Source organism: Salmo salar, unplaced genomic scaffold, assembly GCF_905237065.1.
Source record: "Salmo salar unplaced genomic scaffold, Ssal_v3.1, whole genome shotgun sequence".
Lineage (NCBI taxonomy): Eukaryota > Metazoa > Chordata > Actinopteri > Salmoniformes > Salmonidae > Salmo > Salmo salar.
The window spans coordinates 1-27,510 of NW_025549288.1; the positions used below are offsets into that span (position 1 = coordinate 1).

At 49.7% G+C, this 27,510-nt stretch overlaps 1 protein-coding gene, 4 non-coding genes and 3 pseudogenes across 5 annotated transcripts; all 8 read right to left on the minus strand.

Annotated features, from left to right (window-relative positions):
• Window positions 1–390: 390 nt before the first annotated feature.
• Window positions 391–556, minus strand: LOC123736328 (uncharacterized; annotated as a pseudogene).
• A 2,760-nt stretch (window positions 557–3,316) lies between these two features.
• Window positions 3,317–7,124, minus strand: LOC106591448 (uncharacterized; the record flags this gene model as incomplete). The annotated part of the gene is made up of 5 exons (XM_045713171.1): window positions 7,001–7,124; window positions 6,651–6,859; window positions 5,963–6,568; window positions 4,260–4,525; window positions 3,317–3,449 (listed from the first exon to the last, which is right to left on the minus strand). Coding segments are annotated over exons 1-5 (1,338 nt in total), but the record flags the coding sequence as incomplete, so codon positions are not given.
• Window positions 7,125–7,714: 590 nt separating this feature from the next.
• Window positions 7,715–7,831, minus strand: LOC123736331 (U5 spliceosomal RNA). The gene has a single exon (XR_006766060.1). It is a non-coding gene; the product is annotated as a U5 spliceosomal RNA (small nuclear RNA).
• Window positions 7,832–8,479: 648 nt separating this feature from the next.
• Window positions 8,480–8,654, minus strand: LOC123736335 (uncharacterized; annotated as a pseudogene).
• Window positions 8,655–9,002: 348 nt separating this feature from the next.
• LOC123736322 (uncharacterized) lies at window positions 9,003–10,681 on the minus strand (annotated as a pseudogene).
• Window positions 10,682–17,239: 6,558 nt separating this feature from the next.
• Window positions 17,240–17,437, minus strand: LOC123736326 (U2 spliceosomal RNA). The gene has a single exon (XR_006766056.1). It is a non-coding gene; the product is annotated as a U2 spliceosomal RNA (small nuclear RNA).
• A 5,436-nt stretch (window positions 17,438–22,873) lies between these two features.
• On the minus strand, window positions 22,874–22,990 carry LOC123736332 (U5 spliceosomal RNA). The gene has a single exon (XR_006766061.1). It is a non-coding gene; the product is annotated as a U5 spliceosomal RNA (small nuclear RNA).
• Window positions 22,991–23,410: 420 nt separating this feature from the next.
• On the minus strand, window positions 23,411–23,593 carry LOC123736324 (U2 spliceosomal RNA). The gene has a single exon (XR_006766055.1). It is a non-coding gene; the product is annotated as a U2 spliceosomal RNA (small nuclear RNA).
• Between the last annotated feature and the right edge of the window lie 3,917 nt (window positions 23,594–27,510).

Below are 27,510 nucleotides of genomic sequence, written 5' to 3' on the forward strand. Positions count from 1 at the left end.
ACACACACACACACACAATCCTGGTGAAGTGATTGTATTTTTGGGGGGCACAAACACACACACACACACACACACACACACACACACACACACACACACAATCCTGGTGAAGTGATTGTATTTTTTTGGGGGCTACAAAACACACACACACACACACACACACACACAATCCTGGTGAAGTGATTGTATTTTTTGGGGGCTCAAAAACACACACACACACACACACACACACTCCTGGCCAATGTTTTTTTTTTATTTTTTTGGGGACCCCTATGAAGGGGGGCTTCGCACTTGTTTCAGTTTGGATGATTCTTCTTTTTCATTCCTTCTCTTCTTCTGCTAGCTGTTTTACATAGCTTGGTGTATTTCTTTTCCTTGACAATGGGAGAAAAGTGTTGCACCGTTCCCGGAGGTACTGCAATACCGGTCGATGCGTGGAGCGGACGGAGCAAGCCCCATTTCCGACTCCCTGTTCGAAAAATCCATTTAATATGTAGTCCCCGATGGGGGACGTATCAGATATTAAACTGATAAGAACAGATGATGATTAAAAGATTTTATTACTGTTCAAAAACATAAGCATAATAAACAAACCATCAACAATCATAATCATCACTTCCATTAAACTCAACACAAGGCATTTGAAATTTCAAAACAAATGAAACCCAAATTACAAATCAGGGGAGCATCTTCCCTCCCCCCTCAACACCGACATAAACTAGATTCCTAAATCTCTATATTTCCCTATCTCCCCATACCTATCTTATTCCGTTTCCCTATTCCCTTTACCACAGTCCTAAACCCCCTTCCACCTCTCCCGGCTGCATGCTGCCCCACTTCCTCTCCTCCCTCTTCATCCTCCCCCTCACATTTTCTTCCACCCTCCTCACTATCCCCTCCACTCCCCAATCTCTCCCTGTCTTTACCATGTTCTGTCTGGCTTCCCACAGCCCCCCGTTTAAAGAGGCTTATGAGAAGCCATAGTAGAAATCTGTCCCTTTCCGTCCCCTCGCTCTCCCTACTCCTCTCTCTACCCGAGCCCACGACAAAATAAAATCCCTCTTACCTTACCTAACAACACCCGTGCCCTAGCCCACACTACTCCGGCAAAGGCACAGTCCCAAAAGGCATGGCGCACTGTCTCCTCCCCGCCACAAGATGTTCTTGGGCAGGTGGGGGATCGCGCTAAGCTATGCCGGTACATAATGGAACGCACCGGCAAACACTTATGGAGGCTCAACCAATTCAGGTCCTTGAGCCTGTTGTCCAGACCCCGCGCCTGCACTCCCTCCCAGACCACTTCCGGGATACCCACCACAGGTGTCGGACACCCTCCCTGTCTGACCTCCTCGTACAGGTGCTTGTGGTCTAAACCTACTCGGGCAACTTCAACCTCGGGTGCGCACGTAACCACTTGGCCGCGTGACCAAAGTGCCACGGCAGCTGTTCCGCCCGAGGACCCGTGTTAGACCACACCATTACGCTTTCGCCTGGTATGAGAAGAACACCCGCAGGAGGTAACCGGACGGATGTACTACCGGATGAGCAAGCTCTGTCAACAAAAAGAAACAAAAATTGAGTCCAGCTTGAGGGGGAAGTGCGGTACCCCCCTACCTCCCTCCCCCGATGGGGCAAAGCATGCGTGCCCTGGCGACCCACTCGTACCTGCCACCCCACATGAACTGAAACACTAGCCTCACTAGAGGCCTCCTCAGACAAGCCGGCAATGGGTAGATGTACGCCAAATATAAAAGAGACGGCAATACATCCACCTTGAGGACCAGGACCTTGCCTACAAAAGACAACGACCTAGCCCTCCACATCGCTAGCTTCCTCTGTACCACTGCGATGCCCATGTTCCAGTTCAGCGTCGCTGAGTCGGAGGTCTCAAAATGAACCCCGAGAATCTTCAGGGCCCCGTTACAGAGAGATAACCCCCCGGGCACATCCGTCCTACCACGCCATCTTCCGAAAAACTTAACGGAAGACTTTGCGTGGTTAAGAACCGCTCCCGACGCTCGGGTGAAGTCCCCAATAATGGCAAGGGACCTTGTCAAGCACGAGTCCTTGCAAAGCAGCAAGGAAGTGTCGTCGGCGTACTGCGTCACCTTAACGCGCAGACCGCCACTTCCAGGGATTAACAAGCCTTCCACCCCTGTGTCTGCCCTAATGGCAGCCCCCAGAGGCTCCATGTACAGTACGAAGAGGAGAGCCGAGAGCGGGCACCCCTGCCTGACCCCTGACGAGAGGTCAAAAACGTCACCCATGTGACCGTTTACGCTAACCCGGCACCCCGCTCCGACATATAAAGTACGGATCCATCCTATGAACTTTTCCCCAAATCCTAATCTACCTAATACTCTGAAAAGAAAAGATCTATTCACGCGATCAAAGGCTTTCGCCTGATCAAGCGCTGCTACCATTAAAGGCAGACCTCTATCTTCTACCCAAGCGATGGAGTCCCTAATCAACTGCAGGTTCCACCTGATAGAGCGGCCCTCTACCCCGCACGCCTGATCCTCATGAACGACGTGAGGGAAGGGCTGTGCGCAACAGATCCGCTAGGACCTTTGCAAGTATCTTGTAGTCTACACACAGCATGGTCAATGGCCGCCAGTTGCCAAGGTCTGTGGCGTCCCCCTTCTTGTGAAGAAGTGACAGCACACCGACGGTCATTGATCCCCTGGGAACCCCGTCTCGAGAATGGCCTTCAAGACTTGAGGACCACCGGTCCGAGTATCCCCCCAAAACTTGAGGTAAAACTCGGCCGGCAGCCCATCCATCCCAGGTACCTTCCCTTTTCCCATCCTCCTAAGGGCGCTCTCAACCTCTTCTAGGGAGATCTGAGCCTCCATCGCTTCTCTAATGTCCTTCCGGCAATCGCCGGGACAAGTGTTCTAAAAACACATTTCCCTGCTCTACATCTACTTCCCTCTCCTTAAAGAAACTTCGGAAATGATCAGTTGTTACTCTGACCATCTCCTCCGGCTCTCTAGCTACACTACCATCTTCTTTCCTAACCCCGTACATTACCTTTCTACTCTGTCTATCCCTAACCGACTTAAAGAACATTGTGGAACAAGTCTCGTTATGTTCTAAAAGCCGCTTATGCGCACACTCCAGGAAAGCTCGAGCCTTCCGCTCCTGCAGCTCCCTGAGTTGCGCCTTCAGGGCAGTGGATCTCTCCCAGTCGACCGACCCGCCGAGGTTGCCTGCCTCGTACTCGAGTTCGAGCAACCTATGGATATGATCCACCTCCCTCCTTTCCTCCCTTTTTCTCCTCTTAATATCCTATAATAAAGATCCTAATCCTTACCTTGACTAAGTCCCACCACTCCAATACCCCCTCGCACATGGACCGGAGGCCCTCAAGCCCCCGAAACACACCAATAAAGGCATTAACAAAGGCTTGCTCATCCAGCACCTCCCGATCTAACTTCCAAAACCCCCTACCGAAGAGGCAGACTGGAGAACTCACCTGCAGGAGCACCCCGTCGTGATCTGAAAAGAACACAGGCAACAGCCGACCAGACAACTGACCCAAGGACCTGGATAGAAAAATATAGTCAAGCCTCCGCGCAACCCCCCTGGAGTTGCGCCATGTGGGACCGGCCATTTTCGGAGCAGTGTGCAGGCCACCATCAACCAGACCATGGCAAGCCATTAGCCCGGTGATGGCGCCTGCACTGCTGTCCCCCTACCCCTAAATCTATATTAAAGTCCCCCCCTATCACCAACTGCCTATTTGTGACACACAGGGGCGTCAGACAGTCCACCATCTCCCTCCTGTCTGCCGCCACCTGTGGTCCGTACACCCCAACTAATCTATACCTACAATCTCTTAATGTGACATCCACCCCAAAACCCTCCCCTGCATAACAACAAAAGTATCCTCAACCTTTACCTCCCTATTCCCAAACAAGATCCCTACCCCCGAAGAGTGAACCCCCCTATACCCCAAACTGATTCCCCTTTATCCCACTCCCTCTTAAACCTCACAACATCCCCCCATCCCTTAGGTGAACCTCCTGTAAAAACAAAAATCAAATCCCACACCCTCTAAATAACTAAAACCGCCCTTCTTTTATCCTATCCCTCAAACCCCTTACATTTAAACTAACAAAAGTAATTTTATCCATAATGAAAACATTAACAACAACCTACTAATAACAAAAACAAAACAAGAGGCTCACCCGATGCTCCCCTGCTCCATCTCCTCCGACAGGGAAACAAAAATGCTCCCCTCGTCCGAAGGATACAGGTCCTCCTCAGATGAGACCACCTGCTCGCACACAACTTGGGACACTCCGTTTCCCCCTTCCTCTAAGACCCCCAAGTCATCTGCCCACGAAGCCGGGAAAGGGTTGGGGATGGAGGTTTCCGGCTTCTCTGAACAGCCTTGCGACCCTCCATCCCCAGGATGCAGAGAGAGAGTAGAGGCCGTCATGTCCATTTCCTCTAGGGGTAAAGGGAGGGATGAGCCCTGTGAGGACAGGGGGGCCACTTCAGCGGCACTGTCTTTAACCTGTTGGGTCTAGGGGGCAGCATTTGCACGTCTGGATAAAAAAAATGTACCCGATTTAATCTGGTTACTAATCCTACCCAGTAACTAGAATATGCATATACTTATTATATATGGATAGAAAACACTCTAAAGTTTCCAAAACTGTTTGAATGGTGTCTGTGAGTATAACAGAACTCATTTGGCAGGCAAAACCCTGAGACATTTTCTGACAGGAAGTGGATACCTGATGTGTTGTATTGAGTTTAAACCTATCCCATTGAAAAACACAGGGGTTTAGGAATATTTTGGCACTTCCTATTGCTTCCACTAGATGTCACCAGCCTTTACAAAGTGTTTTGAGTCTTCTGGAGGGGAGATCTGACCGAACAAGAGCCATGGAACGGTGATGTCCCATTAGACACCTGGCGCGCTACTTCATGTTGGGTACCCTCGTTCCAATACGTTATAAAAGGCTATGCATTCGTCCACCTTGAATATTATTCATGTTCTGGTTAAAAAGGCCCTAATGATTTATGCTATACAACGTTTGACATGTTTGAACGAACGGAAATATATTTTTCCCCTCGTTCATGACGAGAAGTCCGGCTGGCTTACATCATGTGCTAACGAGACGGAGATTTTTGGACATAAATGATGAGCTTTTTTGAACAAAACTACATTCGTTATGGACCTGTGATACCTGGAAGTGACATCTGATGAAGAGAATCAAAGGTAATGGATTATTTACATAGTATTTTCGATTTTAGATCTCCCCAACATGACGTCTAGTCTGTATCGCAACGCGTATTTTTCTGGGCACAGTGCTCAGATTATTGCAAAGTGTGATTTCCCAGTAAGGTTATTTTTAAATCTGGCAAGTTGATTGCGTTCAAAAGATGTAAATCTATAATTCTTTAAATGACAATATAATATTTTACCAATGTTTTCTAATTTTAATTATTTAATTTGTGACGCTGACTTGACTGCCGGTTATTGGAGGGAAACGATTTCCTCAACATCAATGCCATAGTAAAACGCTGTTTTTGTATATAAATATGAACTTGATAGAACTAAAAATGCATGCATTGTCTAACATAATGTCCTAGGAGTGTCATCTGATGGAGATTGTAAAAGGTTAGTGTATCATTTTAGCTGGTTTTATGGTTTTGGTGACCCTGTCTTTGACTTGACAACACATTACACACAACTCTTGTAAATGTACTGTCCTAACATACTCTAAATTTATGCTTTCGCCGTAAAACCTTTTTGAAATCGTAAAACGTGGTTAGATTAAGGAGATGTTTATCTTTCAAATGGTGTAACATAGTTGTATTTTTGAAAAATTTGAATTTTGACATTTATTTGGATTCAAATTTGCCGCTCTTGAAATGCACCTGCTGTTGATGGAGTGCACCACGGGTGGCACGCTAGCGTCCCACCTAGCCCCAAGAGGTTAACCCCCATCGCACGCTTGCCTGTCCCTTCCCCTAAGCCTCCCACCTCTTTCTGCACATCACCCTTTCGCTTCGTCCTCTTCTTTTTGCCGATGTAGGGTTCCTGCTCCAGCTCCGGGATCACCCTCCCTACTGATGGTTCCTTCCCATCCTGCCTGAGCTCCAGCAGCACCCCAGAGTCTGAGGCCCACTCCCCTGCCCTTGACCCCAACACAGGAAGGTTTTCAACCATTTCTACCAGGGCCCCAAGCCCCTCCACCCCATCAAGTGATGAGCCCATCTCCTCCATTCCGCCACCCGCCTCCACCTCCGGCTGCTTGATAGCGGACCCCTCACCTCCTTCCACTGACGGCCCTGATGCCACCTCTTTCCTGGCCCTGGCTCGTGGAGTGGGCGTTGGTGAGGACATTCTCTCCTGCTCCTTCCTCTCTGAGTCTTTCTCCCTAGACCCAGGGTCCTTTTTCTCCAGTTGTTCCTCCGCAGAATCCCCTCCTTCCTTCCTCCCCGCCGCCGCCTCGGCATATGACTGCCGACGGGACGGGCAGTCTCGGAACAGGTGCAGCCTACTACCACACCCGTGGCACTCCTTCGGCTCCCTACAGTCCTTTGCCTCATGCTCCCCGATTTACAAAAACGGCATTTCCCCGTACTGCAGGCAGCCGTGACGTGTCCATACTCCCTACACTTCTTACAAAAGGGGGTTGACGTGTGTAGAAAAGCATCCCCCTGTCTGAGCCCAGTGAAAAGACCGCCGGGGGATGGAGGAATCCGTCTAAACCTCCTTTATCTGGCCTCAGCAGAACCTGGAACTGGCGGCGACCATTCCAGAACCCCAACGAGTCCTTCACGTACCTCGCCCCAGACGTCACGTCACAAAACCTACTCAGGAAAGCCCCTATTGCTATGTCCGCAACATGCGGATTGTACATGTGTACATTGATTGTCCTGAAGTTTGTCTTTGCCAGGCATGTTATGTTAAAAAAGGACAATGGCCTCTCCTCAGCCGCCACCTTGACTCTATCCATTACGACGTCACACATACCTTCTGTGTGTAAAGTAACGTCGTAGGCCTCCTCCATTGCGTTTCCCTGCAGGCACATCACTTCAGACACTCTTAGCTTCAGGGCCCCCATCAGCACGGTTCTTCCAAACGAATCCCTTGGCATTCTCATTTCCTCTTCCTTCTTCCACGCAAATCAGATCGTATTCTTCAGTCCAGTCCTGGGGACCGACCCTGCGCTGCTATTAGTGGCCATATCCTCACGGAAAAATGGCCGTAAATCCACGTTCTCACCGCAACAATAGAACTGGATTCTCTCTTACGCCCTCCGGCCTTCGGCTTTTGACCCAGCGAGCTTTGAGGCACCGCAGTACCGAGCTTGTATCTGAGCCAAAAGGCCGAGAAGCGATAACCCACAAATTGACCCCTGCACCCGCCGGTCCCCGGGGGCCTCGGCAGACCTCATCGGTTTGGCAAAAGTTGGCTCCTCCTCACCCAACGCTTCCCTGGTGACAGACGGGTGTGTTTTTTTAAAAAGTCGCTAATGCGTCGTTAGGTCACTAGCTCTTTAATCCTAGTGCGACTATTTGTTCAATGCCCAGCAAATACACCAGTCATCGTCGGGCTTGAACTCAATTGCCCGAGCGACTACTTTGAGTGGAAAAAATACGCCGGTCGGTCAGCCGGCTTCAAGTCAAACGCCTGAGCAAAAGTCTCGGCGTCATCTCTGTCAATTTCTCTTGAAACAAGATACCGGGCTCTGCCAGAAGCAAAGCCCTTCCAAAAATACGTTGAACTCGTAAGTGTTCCTCTCCACGGAAGTCTTTAGTAAAAGGCGAAAGGCTTGTGCGTAATGAAGAGAAACCAGAGTCGTATGGAAGTCAGAGGTCGGGACCCGAGACACACACGGTGCACTCTAGGCCGGGTCCCCGCGGGTGGTCCCCGAACCCACTCTTCCAAGTTTTCGAGGGCTGTGGGTAAAAAGTCACAGACAGACAGACAGACAGAGACAATCCTGGTGAAGTGATTGTATTTTTGGGGGGCCCAAAAAAACACACACACACACACACACACACACACACACACACACACACACACACACAATCCTGGTGAAGTGATTGTATTTTTGGGGGGCCCAAAACACACACACACACACACACACACACACACACACACACACACACACACACACACAATCCTGGTGAAGTGATTGTATTTTTTGGGGGCTCAAAACACACACACACACACACACACACACACACACACACACAATCCTGGTGAAGTGATTGTATTTTTTGGGGGGCTCAAAACACACACACACACACACACACTCACTCCTGGCCAATGTTTTTTTTTTTTTTTTTAATTTTTTAAGTAAAATGGCGGGAAAACAGGGGACCCCCATGAAGGGGGCTTCGCACTTGTTTCAGTTTGGATGATTCTTCTTTTTCATTCCTTCTCTTCTTCTGCTAGCTGTTTTACATAGCTTGGTGTATTTCTTTTTCCTTGACAATGGGAGAAAAGTGTTGCACCGTTCCCGGAGGTACTGCAATACCGGGTCGATGCGTGGAGCGGACGGAGCAAGCCCCATTTCCGACTCCCTGTTCGAAAAATCCATTTAATATGTAGTCCCCCGATGGGGGACGTATCAGATATTAAACTGATAAGAACAGATTTTTTCTTTTGGAAAAGTTTTATTGTCACAGTTCCTTTAAAAACAGCTCATATTTATATTTTTACATCATTTATACACAAAAAAAACAGCATGGAGGCATAAAACACAGCATTTGAGTTACATATTTGAAATTGTTAAAAAGTACATGTTGTTTACACCAATAAAAACAACCATTAATAAAAGTACTTTTCGTTGTATAAAACATCAATCTGTAAAGGCCATTTAAAATGTGTACAAATGATTCAAAAAGGACAAACATTTTTAAGACATAAAAAATGTATTTAAAAAGTCACTTGTTAAAAAGCTGTCTTCCGTCCTCTGTACAGGAGCGGGGTGAGTCCTTATCAAACTTGCCTCCTCCTGCTCTTCCGAATCAATCACCGTCCCGTCCTTCGGGGCCCAGAGGAGATGCCTCCCCTAGGTGCATCGCCCTAGGCGCCGCAGCGCTGTCAGGCCGTGGCCGCAGGGACCTTGGGTGTTGTGGGGGACCCTTCGCCTGGGGTCGAGGCCCCCTTCCTTCTGTACCACCCCAGGGCTTCTGTGGCTACCATGGCCACTGCCTGGGGGGTGGTGTTGACCTGTTTCGCTACCAGCAGGTTGCGGGAGGACCACAGTGCTGCCTTCAAACACGTGAGGGTGGGCCAGAGCTTGGTGAAGGCCTTTGATGGAATAGGCCTTCGGCCCACCCCATACAGCACGAGCTGGGGCGTTAGGTCCTCCCCTGCTGGCAGACACGGGGAGATCAGGGGGCCTACTTCCTTCCACAGGTCCCTGGCGGCTCTGCACTCCCAGAGCAAGTGCCTCACCGACTCCTCTTGGCCACAGCCTGGTCGGGGGCACGCGGATGTCCTCGCCATGCCCCGGGAGTGCATGACGGCCCTGACCGGGAGGATCTCATGGGCGACCATCCAGGACAGGTCCCGGTGCTGGTTCAGGAGAGCAGGATGAGCCACATTACGCCAAACCGTTGTGGGCTCGCCTATAGCAAGCCCACGCACTGGACACACTGGTTCCCGATCCTGCACAAGAGAGAGAAGAGAGCGATGTTTAGTTAAAACTGTGACTGCTTCTTTTTCCAATTTAAAATGTCTTAAAAACTTCTGGAGCTGGGCGTAGTGTGTGGGAAGCAGGAAAGAGACTGGGGCTCGCAGGTCGACTGGGATCAGCCTCAGAGACCTGAGGTAAGATCCCAGCCAGAACCTTGCGAGGGCCTGGGTCTTATTGGTGGCCGGGGAGGTGGCAAGAGTAAGATGTAACGCTATGTAGCGGCTGCCCAGGAACAAGTAGAGGTCAGGCAAGCCTTTCCCCCCTTGGACCTGGGCCTCTTGACCACCTCCCTCCTCAGCCTCTCCCACTTGCTCCCCCACAAGAAGTAAAACAGCATCCGCTCCAGGGCTAAGAGAATTCTCCTAAGGGGGATAAAAACAGAACTGATTAATAAAAGCACAGGTAAAATCACTGCTTTAATGATTAAAACCTTGCCCTCAAAAGTCAGCTGTCGTAGTCCCCAAAATCCCAGTCTCTGTCTTACTGTCCCCAGGATCCCACTCCAATTACCTCTCCCTCCTCCCTCCTTGTCAAACTTTACCCCGAGTACCCTTATGTCCGTCGTCTTCACAGTCAGTGGTAGTCTGGTCAAGTCTGGGTCTGCCCACGGTCCGAAAAATTGGGCCTCTGTCTTGTCTCTGTTCAGTCTCGCCCCAGAGGCTCGTCCGTACCAGTCAGTCCTGTCCAGGGTCCTGTCGACGGATAAAAGGTCGGTGCATAAAATGTTGACGTCGTCCATGTAAAATACGCACTTGGCGGTCATCCCCCCACTCCCCGGGATACCCACCCCACTGATCCGTTGGTCCCTTCTCAAGACCTGTGCCAGTGGTTCAATGCCGGCCACAAACAGAAGGGGAGATAACGGACAGCCCTGACGGACGCCGCAGTGTACTCCCACTGCTTTTGACAGATGCCCATTTACAAGGATTTTGCTGGTGATATCCCCGTACAGCAGTCCCACCCAAGCTAAAAACCTGTCCGGGAAACCCATTTTTTGCAGTACCTTAACCTCTTGGGGCTAGGTGGGACGCTAGCGTGCCACCTGTGGTGCACTCCATCAACAGCAGGTGCATTTCAAGAGCGGCAAATTTGAATCCAAATAAATGTCAAAATTCAAATTTTTCAAAAATACAACTATGTTACACCATTTGAAAGATAAACATCTCCTTAATCTAACCACGTTTTACGATTTCAAAAAGGTTTTACGGCGAAAGCATAAATTTAGAGTATGTTAGGACAGTACATTTACAAGAGTTGTGTGTAATGTTTTGTCAAGTCAAAGACAGGGTCACCAAAACCATAAAACCAGCTAAAATGATACACTAACCTTTTACAATCTCCATCAGATGACACTCCTAGGACATTATGTTAGACAATGCATGCATTTTTAGTTCTATCAAGTTGATATTTATATCCAAAAACAGCGTTTTACTATGGCATTGATGTTGAGGAAATCGTTTCCCTCCAATAACCGGCAGTCAAGTCAGCGTCACAAATTAAATAATTAAAATTAGAAAACATTGGTAAAATATTATATTGTCATTTAAAGAATTATAGATTTACATCTTTTGAACGCAATCAACTTGCCAGATTTAAAAATAACCTTACTGGGAAATCACACTTTGCAATAATCTGAGCACTGTGCCCAGAAAAATACGCGTTGCGATACAGACTAGACGTCATGTTGGGGAGATCTAAAATCGAAAATACTATGTAAATAATCCATTACCTTTGATTCTCTTCATCAGATGTCACTTCCAGGTATCACAGGTCCATAACGAATGTAGTTTTGTTCAAAAAAGCTCATCATTTATGTCCAAAAATCTCCGTCTCGTTAGCACATGATGTAAGCCAGCCGGACTTCTCGTCATGAACGAGGGGAAAAATATATTTCCGTTCGTTCAAACATGTCAAACGTTGTATAGCATAAATCATTAGGGCCTTTTTAACCAGAACATGAATAATATTCAAGGTGGACGAATGCATAGCCTTTTATAACGTATTGGAACGAGGGTACCCAACATGAAGTAGCGCGCCAGGTGTCTAATGGGACATCACCGTTCCATGGCTCTTGTTCGGTCAGATCTCCCTCCAGAAGACTCAAAACACTTTGTAAAGGCTGGTGACATCTAGTGGAAGCAATAGGAAGTGCCAAAATATTCCTAAACCCCTGTGTTTTTCAATGGGAGAGGTTTAAAGTCAATACAACACATCAGGTATCCACTTCCTGTCAGAAAATGTCTCAGGGTTTTGCCTGCCAAATGAGTTCTGTTATACTCACAGACACCATTCAAACAGTTTTGGAAACTTTAGAGTGTTTTCTATCCATATATAATAAGTATATGCATATTCTAGTTACTGGGTAGGATTAGTAACCAGATTAAATCGGGTACATTTTTTTTATCCAGACGTGCAAATGCTGCCCCCTAGACCCAACAGGTTAAAGAGGTACTGGTGCGAGACCCGATCAAAGGCTTTTTCAAAATCTAAATTTAGGACTACAAGCCGCATGTTTCTGTCTCTCGCATAACAGATGGCATCTCGGATCAGTATCAGGCTGTCCGTGATCTTCCTTCCGGGAATGGCACAGGTTTGATCCGGGTGGATCACCTCCCCTAAGACAGAAGACATTCTGAGTGTTAAAACCTTGGTAAAAAGTTTACAATCAAAATTTAAAAGGGTTATCGGTCTCCAGTTCTTCAGGTCCGTCCTGTCATTTTTCTTATATAAAAGAGTCACGATCCCCACTCTAAAACTGTCAGGTAGTCTGTCGAGGTATTCAAAGTCAGTAAAAACAGTCAGAAGTTCATCGGCTAAAACATCCCAAAAGGTCAGATAAAACTCCAAAGGGAGGCCGTCCTCCCCGGTGATTTACCCCTCTTAAAATGTTTCAGTCCTTGGTCAATTTCTGTCCTCGTCAAGTCTTTTGTCAGGTCGTCTGTGTTGGGTAAAATCTTGTCAATGTATGTTAAAACGTCCCCCATGGTTTCCTCACATACAACTTTTTCCCCAAACAGTTCCCCATAAAAATCCTCGACTACTTCTTTCATTCCCTCTGTGTCTGTTTTTAAAAACCCATCTTTATTTTTTAAACCTGTCATTGTCCTACCCTTACTAACTATTTTCTTAAAAAGTACCTTGTACACTTCTCCCCCTCTTCTAATTCCCTCTCCTTACTTCTTAAAATAACCCCCTTACTTTTCTGTTCAGCTAAAAGTGCCATTTCCTTTTTACTTCTTTAATTTCATAGTTAAAATCAAAGCCCTGTTGGCCAAGGTTAAAATATCTTTCCAGTCGCTTTTGCAGTCCCACCATGCGTCTATCTTTTTCTTTGCTTTTCTTCTTTCCTATCTCTCTAAAGAAAGTCCTCGTCCTACCCTTCACCATTTCCCACCATTGTGCTCGTGTGTCAAAGAAGTCCTGTAGCGTCTGCCACTGGCTGAACTGCTCCCTGTACTGGCTAACTACTCTATCATCTTCTAAAAGGGAACAGTTCAATTTCCAGGGCCCTCTTCCCACAGTCACACCCGAAGTTAGTGAAAGGGTGCACGTCAGCATTACGTGATCTGAGAAAAAGGCAGGGGTTATTCTAGCATCAGTTGGGGGCAGTCCCGGGTAAACAGATAGTCAATGCGAGAGGCTCTGGTGCCGTCACCACTGGTCCAGGTGAAGCCCTCCTCTCTTGGATGCAGGGTTTTAAAACAGTCAGTCAGTTTAAAATCCCTGCACAGCCCTTGCAATAAAACACTTGACCTATCTACCTTAAAATCCTCTCCCGCCCCTCTCCTGTCTGCTCTATTTAAAACACAATTAAAATCCCCACCCACCACTAGAGGATCCCTCCCTAGCATGTGGGACTGCAAGTCTTCTAAAAGTGCGCACCGGTCATGTTTATCGTTAAAACCATACACATTTAGCATGTTAAAATCCCTCCCCATAAAAGTACAATTGGCTAAAAGAGCGCGCCCACCTACCACCACCGTGCTCCCCCTCACCACCACATGTGGGGTCTTGATTAAAATGGCAACACCGTCATTTTTATTAAAATTTGAGCCACTCCAAATGGAGGGCCCATGCTGCCACTTCTCCTCCCATTTCCTATAAGAGGATAAAAAGGGTAGACCACACTCCTGTAATAAAAACACATCTGAATTAAACCTTTCTAAAAAGGATAAAACCGACTGTGCTCTTATTTCTGTTTTTATACTTCTCACATTTATAGTGGTGATGTTAAAACCATACACATTTAGCATGTTAAAATCCCTCCCCATAAAAGTACAATTGGCTAAAAGAGCGCGCCCACCTACCACCACCGTGCTCCCCCTCACCACCACATGTGGGGTCTTGATTAAAATGGCAACACCGTCATTTTTATTAAAATTTGAGCCACTCCAAATGGAGGGCCCATGCTGCCACTTGTCCTCCCATTTCCTATAAGAGGATAAAAAGGGTAGACCACACTCCTGTAATAAAAACACATCTGAATTAAACCTTTCTAAAAAGGATAAAACCGACTGTGCTCTTATTTCTGTTTTTAAACTTCTCACATTTATAGTGGTGATGTTAAAAGCCATAAAAGGGTGAGTAAAAACAGTGCTAAATGAAAAGGCATTTAAACAGTTGAAAGGAGGTTATTTTTCTGGTACTTCCTCTCTCTCCCGCCGGGGTAACGGGGGATGGCAGGGAGAGGAGGTTAAAACCGGACTTAAAAAGGAGATTGTGTTGGGGGAGTTGGGGGGGAAGGTTCTGGGTTCTTCCTCCCCTGGGAGCTCTCCCATTCCACCTTGCCCTTTTTCTCATCGCCTTGTTCGGGGTCGGAGAGCTCCTCCGCATTTCTTTTTCGTGGGGGGAGGTGTTCCTCCAGAATCTCCACCCCCTCTCCCATATCTCTTTCCGACACAGTCTCCATACTGTCTGACCCACTTGGGGAGTTCTCACTCAAGATCTCTCCGGGGCCGTCTTTCTCGGCCCTTTCTCCTTCAGGGGTCACATTAATCTGGGGCAGGGGGATTGGGGGGGGGGGTTGTCCTCTCCTCCCACTTTTTCCACCACTGCACCTTCCGCGCCCTCCACTACCACCGGCTCCACCACTACATTCTCAACCACCACCGGCTCCACCACCACCTCCTCGGCAACTGCCGTTCCCTCCCCTTGGCGCTCAGGAAGTCCGGTCCGCGGCCGCCGTCTCCCTCTCCCTCCTTTCGGCCCTGACCTTATTGGCCCAGGAGAAGGGGCAGCCGCGGATGAGGTGGGACCGCTCGCCACAGAGGTTGCACGACCTTCCGTTCGTGCACTCCTCGTAGCGGTGGCCCACCTCCCGGCACTTCATGCAGACGACCTTTTACAGGCCTCTGCCAGGTGGCCATGTTCACCACACTTACGGCACAGCTTGGGCTGGTCCTGGTAGTGAACATGGCCTCTATTCTCTCCGAGGACTATGGTGGATGGGATGGCTTTCAACCCACCATAGCCCCCAGGGTCCTCCCTCTGCTGGACAGTAACCCTCCAGGCCCCTGTCCAGATCCCATCGGGATCCTTCACCTGGACCAAGGGCCCCTTCACGTTGCAGTACCTGCCCAGCCATACTGCAACGTCCTCCGGCTGTACGGTTTCATTATACATACGGATAATAACGGTTTTAATGCTATTATCCGTCAGCTTGGTCACCTCAAACATGGCTGTGAGGGACCCCTGGGTGTTCAGGGAGTTCTGGAGTTGCCCCCAGAACTCCCGCAGGAAGCTGGCGTTGGCAAAACTGACATCGAAGCCCTTCCCATAGGGAAGGGCTAAGATGCAGTTTACCTGCGCGGGATGGAAACCGAGCTCTTTCTGGAGGAATTTTCTGGAGAAATCCAATCGGGATAACTCCATTATTTTCCCTCCCTTCTCCTTTAAGAGGAGGCGCACTGCATGGTGCCTCCTCATGCCAACCTGTGCTGCTGACATGATGGAGGCCCACTCCCTTTACAGCCCAACACCGGTAAAAAGGGGGGAGGGGAAGGGAAAAAGGGAGGGAAAGGAAGGGGGGGGGAGGGGGTTGGGAGTGGGGGTTGGGAAGAAGGAAAGGGGTGTAAGACACCCGAGGAAGCTGGCGGGCTCGGCCAGACTAAGCTAACCGGGCCTACCAGCACCACGGGACACACAACAACCTATCTAGCACAGCACCCAACTAATCTTATTAACAATGGGAAGGAACACTAGGAGGGGAATTTTTTGTTTTATATTTTCCACAAGAGGGGGAGGCACAAAAGGGAGAGACAAAAAATAAACCACACAACCAAACTAAGGCTAGAAAGCTAGCAGGCCCCGCCAGCAGGCCAGGCTAAGCCTACCAGCTGGCAGGCCCACCAGCCAAGAGGCCTCACAACAAAAACAAACACGGCACACCAACCAAAAGGGAAGACAAACTAGGGGGTAAGACTAACAATGCACAAGACTAACAAAACAAATTAATTAAGGTAAAAGGGGAACAAGGGGGGTAAGGGAGAAAAAAGGACACACTGACTAACAAACACCTGCCCAAACTTGAGGGACACGAAGGCTAGCAGGCCTCACCAGCAGGCCAGGCTATGCTAACCAGCTAGCAGGCTAGCCAGCAAAAGGTCCCTCAGTTGGCAACACAAATAACAAGAAACAGAAAAAAAAACTAAGGATACAAAGGGGATGGGGGTAAAGAAAAGAAAAACAGTCAAACAATGCCTGCCACGCCTAAGGGGCCGGGAGGCTAGCAGGCCAAGCTAAAGCTAGCAGGCCGACAAGCCAGAAAGCCACCCCAGCTAGCAGACTACACACAACTGAAGACAATGGGAGGAGCTAAGGAGGGGACTATAGGATACACAGGGGAGGAGAGATGCAAAACAGGACAAGCAGGGGAAAAACACAAATAAGTTAAATAACTAAAGAAAAAGACCAGAGGGCCTTTAAACTCACCCTACAGGTGCTGGTGCACCTGTAGTCCACCACCAAAACCACCACCTAACCCAGGACAAAGAATAAACAAGGGTGAGACAAAAAAACAACAATAAATAATAATTTGACCAAAATAAATAGCACAATTTCCCGGGTGCCCTCCGGCCTACGATCGCTTCTCTGATCAAGTGCAGCACTGACAAGGTAACTACACTTGATCTGAGCCAAAAGGCCGAGAAGCGATCATTCACACACACACACACACACAATCCTGGTGAAGTGATTGTATTTTTTTGGGGGGGGCTCAAAACACACACACACACACACACACACACACACACACACACACACACACACACACACACACACAATCCTGGTGAAGTGATTGTATTTTTGGGGGGGGCTCAAAAAACACACACACACACACACACACACACACACACACACACACACACACTCCTGGCCAATGTATTTTTTTATTTTTTAATTTTTATTTTTTTAAGTAAAATGGCGGGAAAACGGGGGACCCCCATGAAGGGGGCTTCGCACTTGTTTCAGTTTGGATGATTCTTCTTTTTTCATTCCTTCTCTTCTTCTGCTAGCTGTTTTACATAGCTTGGTGTATTTCTTTTTCCTTGACAATGGGAGAAAAGTGTTGCACCGTTCCCGGAGGTACTGCAATACCGGGTCGATGCGTGGAGCGGACGGAGCAAGCCCCATTTCCGACTCCCTGTTCGAAAAATCCATTTAATATGTAGTCCCCGATGGGGGACGTATCAGATATTAAACTGATAAGAACAGATTTTTATTTTTATTTATTTTTATTTTTTTTTATTTAACCAAACCATTCATTGTAAACACTTTACATTTCCCAAAATACTGGACATTTCAAAACCGGGACATGGAAAAAAACCACATAATCAAGCAAACAGTACATACACTTTGGCCAACCACTGCAACAAGGCCTCTTACTCATAAAGGTACTTCCAGCGTTCCTTAGAGGCATGGAAGCCATATTTGTCCACATCGAAATCAAACCTTTTCCTCAGGTCAGCTCTAACCCTACTTACCACTCCACCCACTCCCCAGTCCACATTGGATTTAACCAAAACCACCCTTGAATCCCACAGAGCTACCTTCCCCAAGGAAATCAAGAGCCAGATTAAAAAGGATCCCCTCCCGCTCCTGATCCCCAAACCCCTCCTCAACATAATTGCATCAAAGGATAGAATCCCCAGCATCTGGAAGAAGGAGCCCAAATCCCCCAAACCCTCCTGGCAAAGGAGCACTCCCAAAAAGTGTGACGGAGCGTCTCCTCGCCTTCACACCCTTCCCTTGGGCATATCTTGACCTTTGACAGGCCGTGCCTGTAAAGGACCTCCCTAACTGGCAGACGCCCATGTATACACAACCAATTTAGATCCTTCAACCTGTTAGAGAGACCCTTTTGCTGAATTGCCTGCCATACCACCGGCCCTACCCCATAGACACCGACAGGACCCCGCTTAGCCACCAAGGTCCTGTATAAAGCCCTGTGGTCCATGCAGAGCAGACCCTCCTGGCACTCAGTGTGCCTTCTGCTCCACTTCACCGCATGTTCAAAATGAGCCGGGAGGGATTCCGCCTTAGGTCGAGAGTTGTCCCAGGCTATCAACCTCCGCAGAGGGAAAGATAGCCAAAACAAAGCAAAAGCCTTGTAACCATGGTTACAAGGGTTAACCAGACTTTTACATATTGAAGAAAAGAAAATAGTGTCTAACTTCAGAGGGATGTCAGGAACTCCCCTTCCTCCCTCCTCCACTGATTGCACCATCCAGTCCCTTTTTATATACTCATAGCCCCCCAAACAAAAGAAAAAATGGTTCGCACTAAATCCTTCCTGTAACGAGGAGGTAAAGGAAAAACATAGGCCAAATAAACCAAGGACGGAAGAATGTCTGCTTTAATGACTAGAACCCGTCCACTCATAGAGAGCCGACGAGCTTTCCAGAGGCCCACCTTGGTGCGCACTTTCGCGATCCTCTGCCCCCAGTTAATTCCCTCACTACCTGTCACTTCAAAATCCACTCCCAGGACCCTCATAGGCCCCGAGCAGAGCGGGAGACCACTGAGGCCTTCCTCTCTCCCTGCCCATGGTCCAAAAAACTTGACTGAGGATTTCCCCAGGTTGACCCTAGCCCCGGATGCCAGTCCGAACTCCCCCAGGACCTCCACCGCCCTGGCGACACTCCCCTCGGATGTCAGAAACAAAGTCATGTCGTCCGCATACTGGGAGATCTTGACCTCTGAAGAGCCCCCACCAGGGGGCCGGAGGCCCCTAATACGTGCATCTGCCCGAATGGCTGCTGCCAGCGGCTCCATGTACAACACAAAGAGCAGTGGAGACAACGGGCAGCCTTGACGTACCCCAGTCTGCTGAGGAACCACCTCTCCTGCATGCCCATTTACCAAAACCCTACTTCCCACTGCAGTGTATAGAATCTCCACCCACCTCATAAACCCAGCCCCAAAACCCATCCTTTCCAACACTGAAAAGAGGAACCCATGGTGCACCTTATCAAAAGCTTTTTCCATGTCTAAGCCCACCAACATGAGGTGCACCCCTCTGTCCTGGGCCCAAGCAATACAGTCCCTCACCAGACTCAGGTTCCATTGTATGGACCTCCCCTCCACCCCACAGGTCTGGTCCTCATGTATGACATGGGGCAGAGCCTTCCTTAGGCGGCCCGCAAGGACACGGGCTACCACCTTATAGTCTGCACACAGTAGCGTAATGGGCCTGTAATTCCCCAGGTTATCCCTTTCCCCTTTCTTGTAAAGCAGCGTCAAAATCCCCTCCCTCATTGAAGACCCCAGGAGCCCTGAATCATATACCGCCTTTTAACTACCAACAGAAAATCTCTGCCCAAAATCTCCCAAAAGGTAACATAAAACTCCCGGGGAAGCCCATCGCAACCTGGCACTTTGTTGGTTGGTAAACCCCGCAAAGCAGCCTCAACCTCCTCAAGCTCGAAAGGGCGATCGAGATCAGAGGCTTCCTCCGGGGGAACCTTTTCCCTCAAAAACCCCAGAAAGACGTGTTCTTTCGACCCATCTATGTCCTTTTCCCTAAAGGACTCTTGGTAGAAAGATGACGCTGCTTCCACCATCCCCTTTGGGTCCGATACCATTCCCCCCTTTTCTGTTCGCAGCTGAGCAATAACTGCTTTGGCATGGGCAGCTTTTACCTGTTTGAAAAAATATGAACTGCTAGCCTCACCAAACTCGAACTTATCTCGTTGACACCTAAAGAGAAAGTCCCTGGCCTTACCCTGAAAATACAGGCCCAACTTACTTTTTAAAACCTCCATCCTCTCCACATCCCTCCCCTCACCCTTATTCTCGGCTGACACCAAAGCAGTCAGCTCCCCCTGAAGCCGCCGAAAAACCTCCCTGTCTGCTCGGGCCTTAGCGACACAGTGCGAAATAGCCAGGGTGCGCACATTGCGCTTTACGCACTCCCCCCATAGCTCATAATGGGATCTAAAAGCCTCCCTAAAGGAAAGATCTGCCAAAATTTGGGAATTTAATTTCCAAAACCCTCTTCCAAATATTGGCACGTCTACCGAGAACACTACCTGGACTTGGCAATGGTCAGAAAACCAGACCGGAGAAACAGTGACTTGCGATATTGGCACAGATACAGGTAAAAAAATGAAATCTATACGACTACGGGAACCCCATGTCATACCCTCCCCCTTGGGGTCGCAGACTCTGAAGGAGTCCCTAAAAGAAAAATCTTTAACCACAGAAACCAAATAGGGAAGGCTAAAGTCCCCCGTACCTTCGAAAGAGACATTGAAATCCCCGCCCAAAACCACAGTTCGGTTAGTAACACAAATATCTGGCAGAGCCAAAAAAAAGATCTTTCCTACCTCGAGGCTCTGCAGGTGCATAAATGTTAATAAAACGAAACTTCGCCCCCCTCCAATCTGCATCAACCACTAAAACCCTCCCCTGTATAACAGAAAAGGAACCCATCACACAAAAGTCCCTATCCCCAAACAAAATCCCCACCCCAGAGGAGTGCACCCCCCCCATCCCCCATCTGGACTCTCCCTTCGCCCACTCCTTTGAAAAAACAGGAACATCCCCCATATCCCTTAAATGAACTTCTTGTAGAAAACAAACCTGGAAGGAGACACAGGAAAGGTACTGAAACACCCCTCCTCTCTTCCCCATATCCCTTAATCCCCTTACATTCACTGTTATTACTGTGAAAAGTGCCATAAGAAATAAACAAGGAAATAAGCAAGATCACCCAGCGTCTCCATACAGTCTGTCAGATAGGAGCCTCCCCCATCCCGCTGTCACTCACCCCTTCCAGGTACCGGTCACTGTTCGGCGTGCCTGGTGCCACGAAAGAGCGTTCAGGGCTGGAAAAGTTCACACAGGCTGATACCTGTCCGCAGACCAACGACTCTTCCCCAGGACTGGAAGTGTGGTCTCCCCCTGACAGTACCTGTGCACAGTCCATTGAGGCCTCCTCAGGATTGGTGTCCATCTCCGTGGTGCCTGTCCCAGGAAGCGCAGGAACCAAGCAGATCCCCTGGACCTGCTCCCTAGACCTCCCCACCGAGGCTTCAGAGGCTGCTAATGCAGGAACCTTCAAGATAACAGAATCCTGTGTCTCGGCCCCCACATCTGACCCTTCATCCCCGGTATCAGGATTCAGCACTGTGAACCGGTTGGAGATGGCCACCAAAGGCCTCCTGTGTTCTTCCATCGCTACCCGACCAGCGACCCTCCTCCTCTTCTTTCTTTTCCCCTTGTACACCTTCCCGGACTCTCCATTGTCTGAAGATGCCGATCCAGTCGACCCGCCCCCGAAGACGACCTCATCTTCCGCGAGAGGGTTCGGGTAGCCGAGTCGTCTGACATCTCACTCAGTATACTATCCTCCCAGGCTCCCGTCAGCAGTTCCATCTCCTCCACAGTCCCCTTCGGACTGCCCTCCTTTACTGTACTTTCCCCTGGGGCTTTCGCCACCTCCTCTGCTGCCGCTCGGATTTCCTCAAAGACCTCCTCTATTGGCCGGAGGGGAGAGCCCGCAGCACCTTCCTCGGGGCCATCACCGGCTGCCTCCGCATAGGTCCGTTGCCTATTTGGACAGTCTTTAAACAAGTGGCCCTGCTTCCCACAGCCATTGCATACTCGAGCCTCCCTGCAGTTGGCTGCCCTGTGACCTGGTTTCCCGCAGTTTCTGCACTTCAGCAGATTGCACCCCGTGGCCAAATGACCGAAGCTACGGCAGTGCCTGCAAAAACTTGGTTGGCCTGAATAAAAAAGGTACCCCCGGTCCACTCCAATGGAGAAATAGGCTGGTGGGTGCACCAACTTATCTGCTCCTTCCGGATCTCTGTTCAGTGCGACACGGAATTGCCTCCTCCCTGACCAGATCCCATACCCGTCCCTTAGGTACCGCACCCCGGGACTCACTTTCCCAAACCGGCCTAGGAACGCCACGATGCTGTCATCCCCCACATAGGGATTGTAGATATGCACGGTAATCACCTTTAGATCCAACCGGCACAAGGGGACAACCTGAAAGTTTGAGAATGGCTCACTGGCTTCCTTCTCTTTGCAGGTGTCCATACACCGCCTGTACAAGGCCTCGCCATTTAGAGACAGGTCGTAGCCCTCCGCCGCCATGTTCCGCTGCAAGCAGAAAACTTGCCCTGGGTCCACCTTTAACCCTTCAATGATCACCGTCCTGATGAACCATTCTCTATTGCCAATTTGCTTGCCCTTGTTCTTCCAAACGAACTGCAACGTATTGCGCAGTCCAGCCCCTCTGGCTGACTGTGGATCCTGCCCTCCGGCCATCGGCTTTGGACTAAGAGTGTTATGGCACCTCGGTACACAACCTGATCTTAGCCAAAAGGCCGAGAAGCGATAACCCACAAATTGACCCCTGCACCCGCCGGGCCCGGGGGGCCTCGGCAGACCTCATCGGTTTGGCAAAAGTTGGCTCCTCCTCACCCAACGCTTCCCTGGTGACAGGCGGGTGTGTTTTTTTTAAAAAGTCGCTAATGCGTCGTTAGGTCACTAGCTCTTTAATCCTAGTGCGACTATTTGTTCAATGCCCGGCAAATACACCAGTCATCGTCGGGCTTGAACTCAATTGCCCGAGCGACTACTTTGAGTGGAAAAAATACGCAGGTCGGTCAGCCGGCTTCAAGTCAAACGCCTGAGCAAAAAGTCTCGGCGTCATCTCTGTCAATTTCTCTTGAAACAAGATACCGGGCTCTGCCAGAAGCAAAGCCCTTCCAAAAATACGTTGAACTCGTAAGTGTTCCTCTCCACGGAAGTCTTTAGTAAAAGGCGAAAGGCTTGTGCGTAATGAAGAGAAACCAGAGTCGTATGGAAGTCAGAGGTCGGGGCCCGAGACACACACGGTGCACTCTAGGCCGGGTCCCCGCGGTGGTCCCCGAACCCACTCTTCCAAGTTTTCTAGGGCTGTGGGTAAAAAGTGACAGACAGACAGACAGACAATCCTGGTGAAGTGATTGTATTTTTTGGGGGCTCAAAAACACACACACACACACAATCCTGGTGAAGTGATTGTATTTTTTGGGGGGCTCAAAAACACACACACACACACACACAATCCTGGCCAATGTTTTTTTTTTAAGTAAAATGGCGGGAAAACGGGGGACCCCCATGAATGGGGCTTCGCACTTGTTTCAGTTTGGATGATTCTTCTTTTTTCATTCCTTCTCTTCTTCTGCTAGCTGTTTTACATAGCTTGGTGTATTTCTTTTTCCTTGACAATGGGAGAAAAGTGTTGCACCGTTCCCGGAGGTACTGCAATACCGGGTCGATGCGTGGAGCGGACGGAGCAAGCCCCATTTCCGACTCCCTGTTCGAAAAATCCATTTAATATGTAGTCCCCCGATGGGGGACGTATCAGATATTAAACTGATAAGAACAGATTTTTTTTGATTTTTTTTAATAAAATATATTTATTACGTTCAATGCCTTTCAATACAAAACCATATATCAATCAAAAATCATAACTAGGCATTTTTAAACTATATCACAAACACTAAAACCCCAAAACAAAGACTCGTCTTCCCTTCCCACCTAAAAACCAAAACCCATACCCACATCAAATACCCAAAGAAACTCACCCTATACTCCCGACCGACGGGGACGCCTCCTCCACTCCTGACGCTCCTCCGTCGGCCACCATCCCCTCTCCCCTGGAAACAACACCAATACCCGGCACACCCACACTCTGTGTCTTGTGCCCCCCACTCAAATCCACCACCCCCCCTCCTCCGGGCTCCGGCTCGAGCACCCCATGCCCCCAAACAGGAAACTTGCTCCTTCCTCCATCCCCCATTCCTGGGCCATGCCTGGTAGGTCCAGCTCTGCCAGGGGTATAAAAACACATGAAGAAGAGGGAGCCCACGAGAGCCCTGCAACCTCTCCCCCCTGCCCTTCCCCCACCACCACCCTTTTACCACCCTTCTTCCTCCTGCTGTCCGGGCGCTCCCCCTTCTTCGGTCTCTTTATTGGTGGAGGGCGCAGCCAGGGAACATTCCTTTCCGCGTCCGTCAGCCCCCCCCTCGCTTCGTTCATATTGTCTGGCAGCCCCCCCACCATCTCCCTTAGCTCCTCCACCCGTGATCTCACCTCTTTACTGTCCCCCCACTCCTTCACTCCTTCTCCTACTGGTCCCGCCAACACTGCCTTCTCTGTCTCCTCCCTTTCTGTCTCTTTCTTCTCCACCACCTTCTTCCCTGTCTCCTTCCTTTCTGTCTCTTTCTTCTCCACCACCTTCTTCCCGGTCTCCTTCCTTTCTGTCTCTTTTTTCTCCACCGCCTTCTTCCCAGTCTCCTCCCTCTCTGTTCCCTTCTCCGTCTCCTTCCTCTCCACCGCCGTCTTCTCCGGCCCCTCCACTCTCCTGTCTCCTTCCTCCTCTTTCTCTCCTTCAGCCTCCTGCCCTTCCGTTTCCACTATGCTGTAGTCTTCTTTTCCTTTTTTTCCTCCCGCTTCCGTTTTTAATTTATTACCGTCAATACCATTCATACTTTACAAAATCATAATTTTCATTCTAATTCAAATAATAATGGCATTTGTATTCCAAAAACAAAATAAAACCCAAACAAAAAACTCAGGGGAGCATCATCCCTCCCCGTCATCCTACACACTACCTTTCCCGTCCCTATTCTAAAATAACCCCAGCCCTAATCCCCCCTTCCATCTCTCCCGGGCAGCGTGCTGCCCCCACTTCCTCTCCTCCCTCTTCATCCTCCCCCTCAAATCGCCTTCCATCCTCCTCACTATTCCTTCCACCCCCCAATCTCTCCCTGTCTTGACCATGTTCTGCCTGGCTTCCCACAGCCCCCACTTAAAGAGGCTCATGAGAAGCCAGAGCAGAAACCTATCCCTATCCGTCCCCCTCGCTCTCCCTACACCTCTCTCTAACCTAGCCCAAGTCAACACAAAATCACCTCTAACCCTTCCTAACAACACCCGTGCCTTTGCCCATACTACTCCGGCAATGGCACAGTCCCAAAAGACATGGCGCACAGTCTCCTCCCTGCCACAAGAAGTTCTTGGGCAGGTGGGGGATCGCGCCAAGCTATGCCGGTACATGGTGGAGCGCACCGGCAAACACTTGTGGAGGCTCAACCAATTCAGGTCCTTGAGCCTGTTGTCCAGACCCCGCGCCTGCACTCCCTCCCAGACCACTGCCAGGATGCCCACTACAGGTGCTGGACTTACTGCCCGTCTGACCTCCTCGTACAGGTGCCTGTGATCTAAACCTACTCGGGCGACTTCAACCTCGGGGTGCACACGCAGCCACTTGGCCGCATGGCCAAAGTGCCACGGCAGCTGTTCCGCCCGAAGACCCGTGTTAGACCACACCATTACGCTTCTCGCCTGATACGAGAAGAACACCCGCAGGAGGTAACCGGACGGGTGTATTACTGGCTGAGCAAGCTCCGTCAACAAAAAAGAAACAAAAATTGCGTCCAGCTTGAGGGGGAGATGTGGTACCCCCCTACCTCCCTCCCCGATGGGACAGAGCATGCGTGCCCTGGCGACCCACTCGTACCTGCCACCCCACATGAACTGAAACACCAGCCTCACTAGAGGCCTCCTCAGACTAGCCGGCAATGGGTAGATGTACGCCAAGTACAATAGAGATGGCAATACATCCACCTTGAGAACCAGGACCTTGCCTAAAAAGGACAAAGACCTAGCCCTCCACATCGCTAGCTTCCTCTGTACCACTGCGATGCCCATGTTCCAGTTCAGCGTCGCTGAGCCGGAGGTCTCAAAATGGACCCCGAGTATCCTCGGCCCCGTTACAGAGAGATAACCCTCCGGGCACATCCGTCCTACCACTCCATCTTCCGAAAAACTTAACGGAAGACTTCGCATGGTTAAGAACCGCCCCCGACGCTCGGGTGAAATCCCCACTGATGGCAAGGGACCTCATCAGGCACGAGTCCTTGCAAAGCAGCAAGGAGGTGTCGTCGGCGTACTGGGTCAACTTTACACGGAGACCGCCACTTCCAGGAATCAGCAAGCCCTCCACCCCTGTGTCTGCCCTAATGGCAGCCCCCAGAGGCTCCATGTACAGAAGAGGAGAGCCGAGAGCGGGCATCCCTGCCTGACCCCAGACGAGAGGTCAAAAACGTCACCTAAGTGACTGTTAACGCTAACCCGGCACCCCGCTCCGACATATAAAGTACGGATCCATCCTATAAACTTTTCCCCAAAATCCTAATCTACCTAACACCCTGAATAGAAAAGATCTATTCACGCGATCAAAGGCTTTCGCCTGATCTAGCGCTGCTACCATTAAAGGCAGCCCTCTATCTTCTACCCAAGCGATGGAGTCCCTAATCAACTGTAGGTTCCATCTAATCGAGCGGCCCTCTACCCCGCACGTCTGATCCTCATGGACGACGTAGGGAAGGGCTGTGCGTAACCGGTCCGCTAAGACCTTTGCTAACAACTTATAGTCTACGCACAGCATGGTCAACGGCCGCCAGTTGCCAAGGTCAGTTACTTCCCCCTTCTTGTAAAGAAGTGACAGCACCCCAACAGCCATTGATCCCCCCCGGGACCCCCGTCTCAAGGATGGCCTTCAAGACTTCGAGGACCACTGGTCCAATTATACCCCAAAACTTGAGGTAAAACTCGGCCGGCAGCCCATCCATCCCAGGCACCTTCCCTTTTCCCATCCTCCTGAGAGCACTCTCAACCTCCTCGAGGGAGATCTGAGCCTCCATCACGTCTCTAATGTCCTCCGGCAATCGCCGGGACAAGTGTTCTAAAAACACATTTCCCTGCTCTACATCTATTACCCTCTCTTTAAATAAACCTCGGAAATGATCAGTTGTTACCCTGACCATTTCCTCCGGTTTTCTAACTATGCTACCATCTTCTTTCCTCACCCCATGCATTATCTTCCTACTCTGTCTGCCCCTAACCGACTTAAAGAACATAGCGGAACAAGTCTCATTATGTTCTAGAAAGCTATTATGCGCACGCTCCAGGAAAGCTCGAGCCTTCCGCTCCTGCAGCTCCCTGAGCTGCGCCTTCAGGTCAGTGGATCTCTCTCAGTCAATCGACCCGCCGAGGTTGCCTGCCTCGTACTCGAGTTCGAGCAACCTTTGGATACGATCCACCTCCCTCCTTTCCTCCCTTTTTTTCCTCTTACAATATCCTATTATAAAAGCCCTAATCCTTACCTTAACTAAATCCCACCACTCTAACACCCCCTCGCACATGGACCGGAGGCCTTCAAGCCCCGAAAGAAACCAAAAAGGTGTCGACGAAAGCTTGCTCCTCCAGCACATCCCGATCTAATTTCCAGTACCCCCTACCGAAGAGGCAGACTGGCGGCCCCACCTGC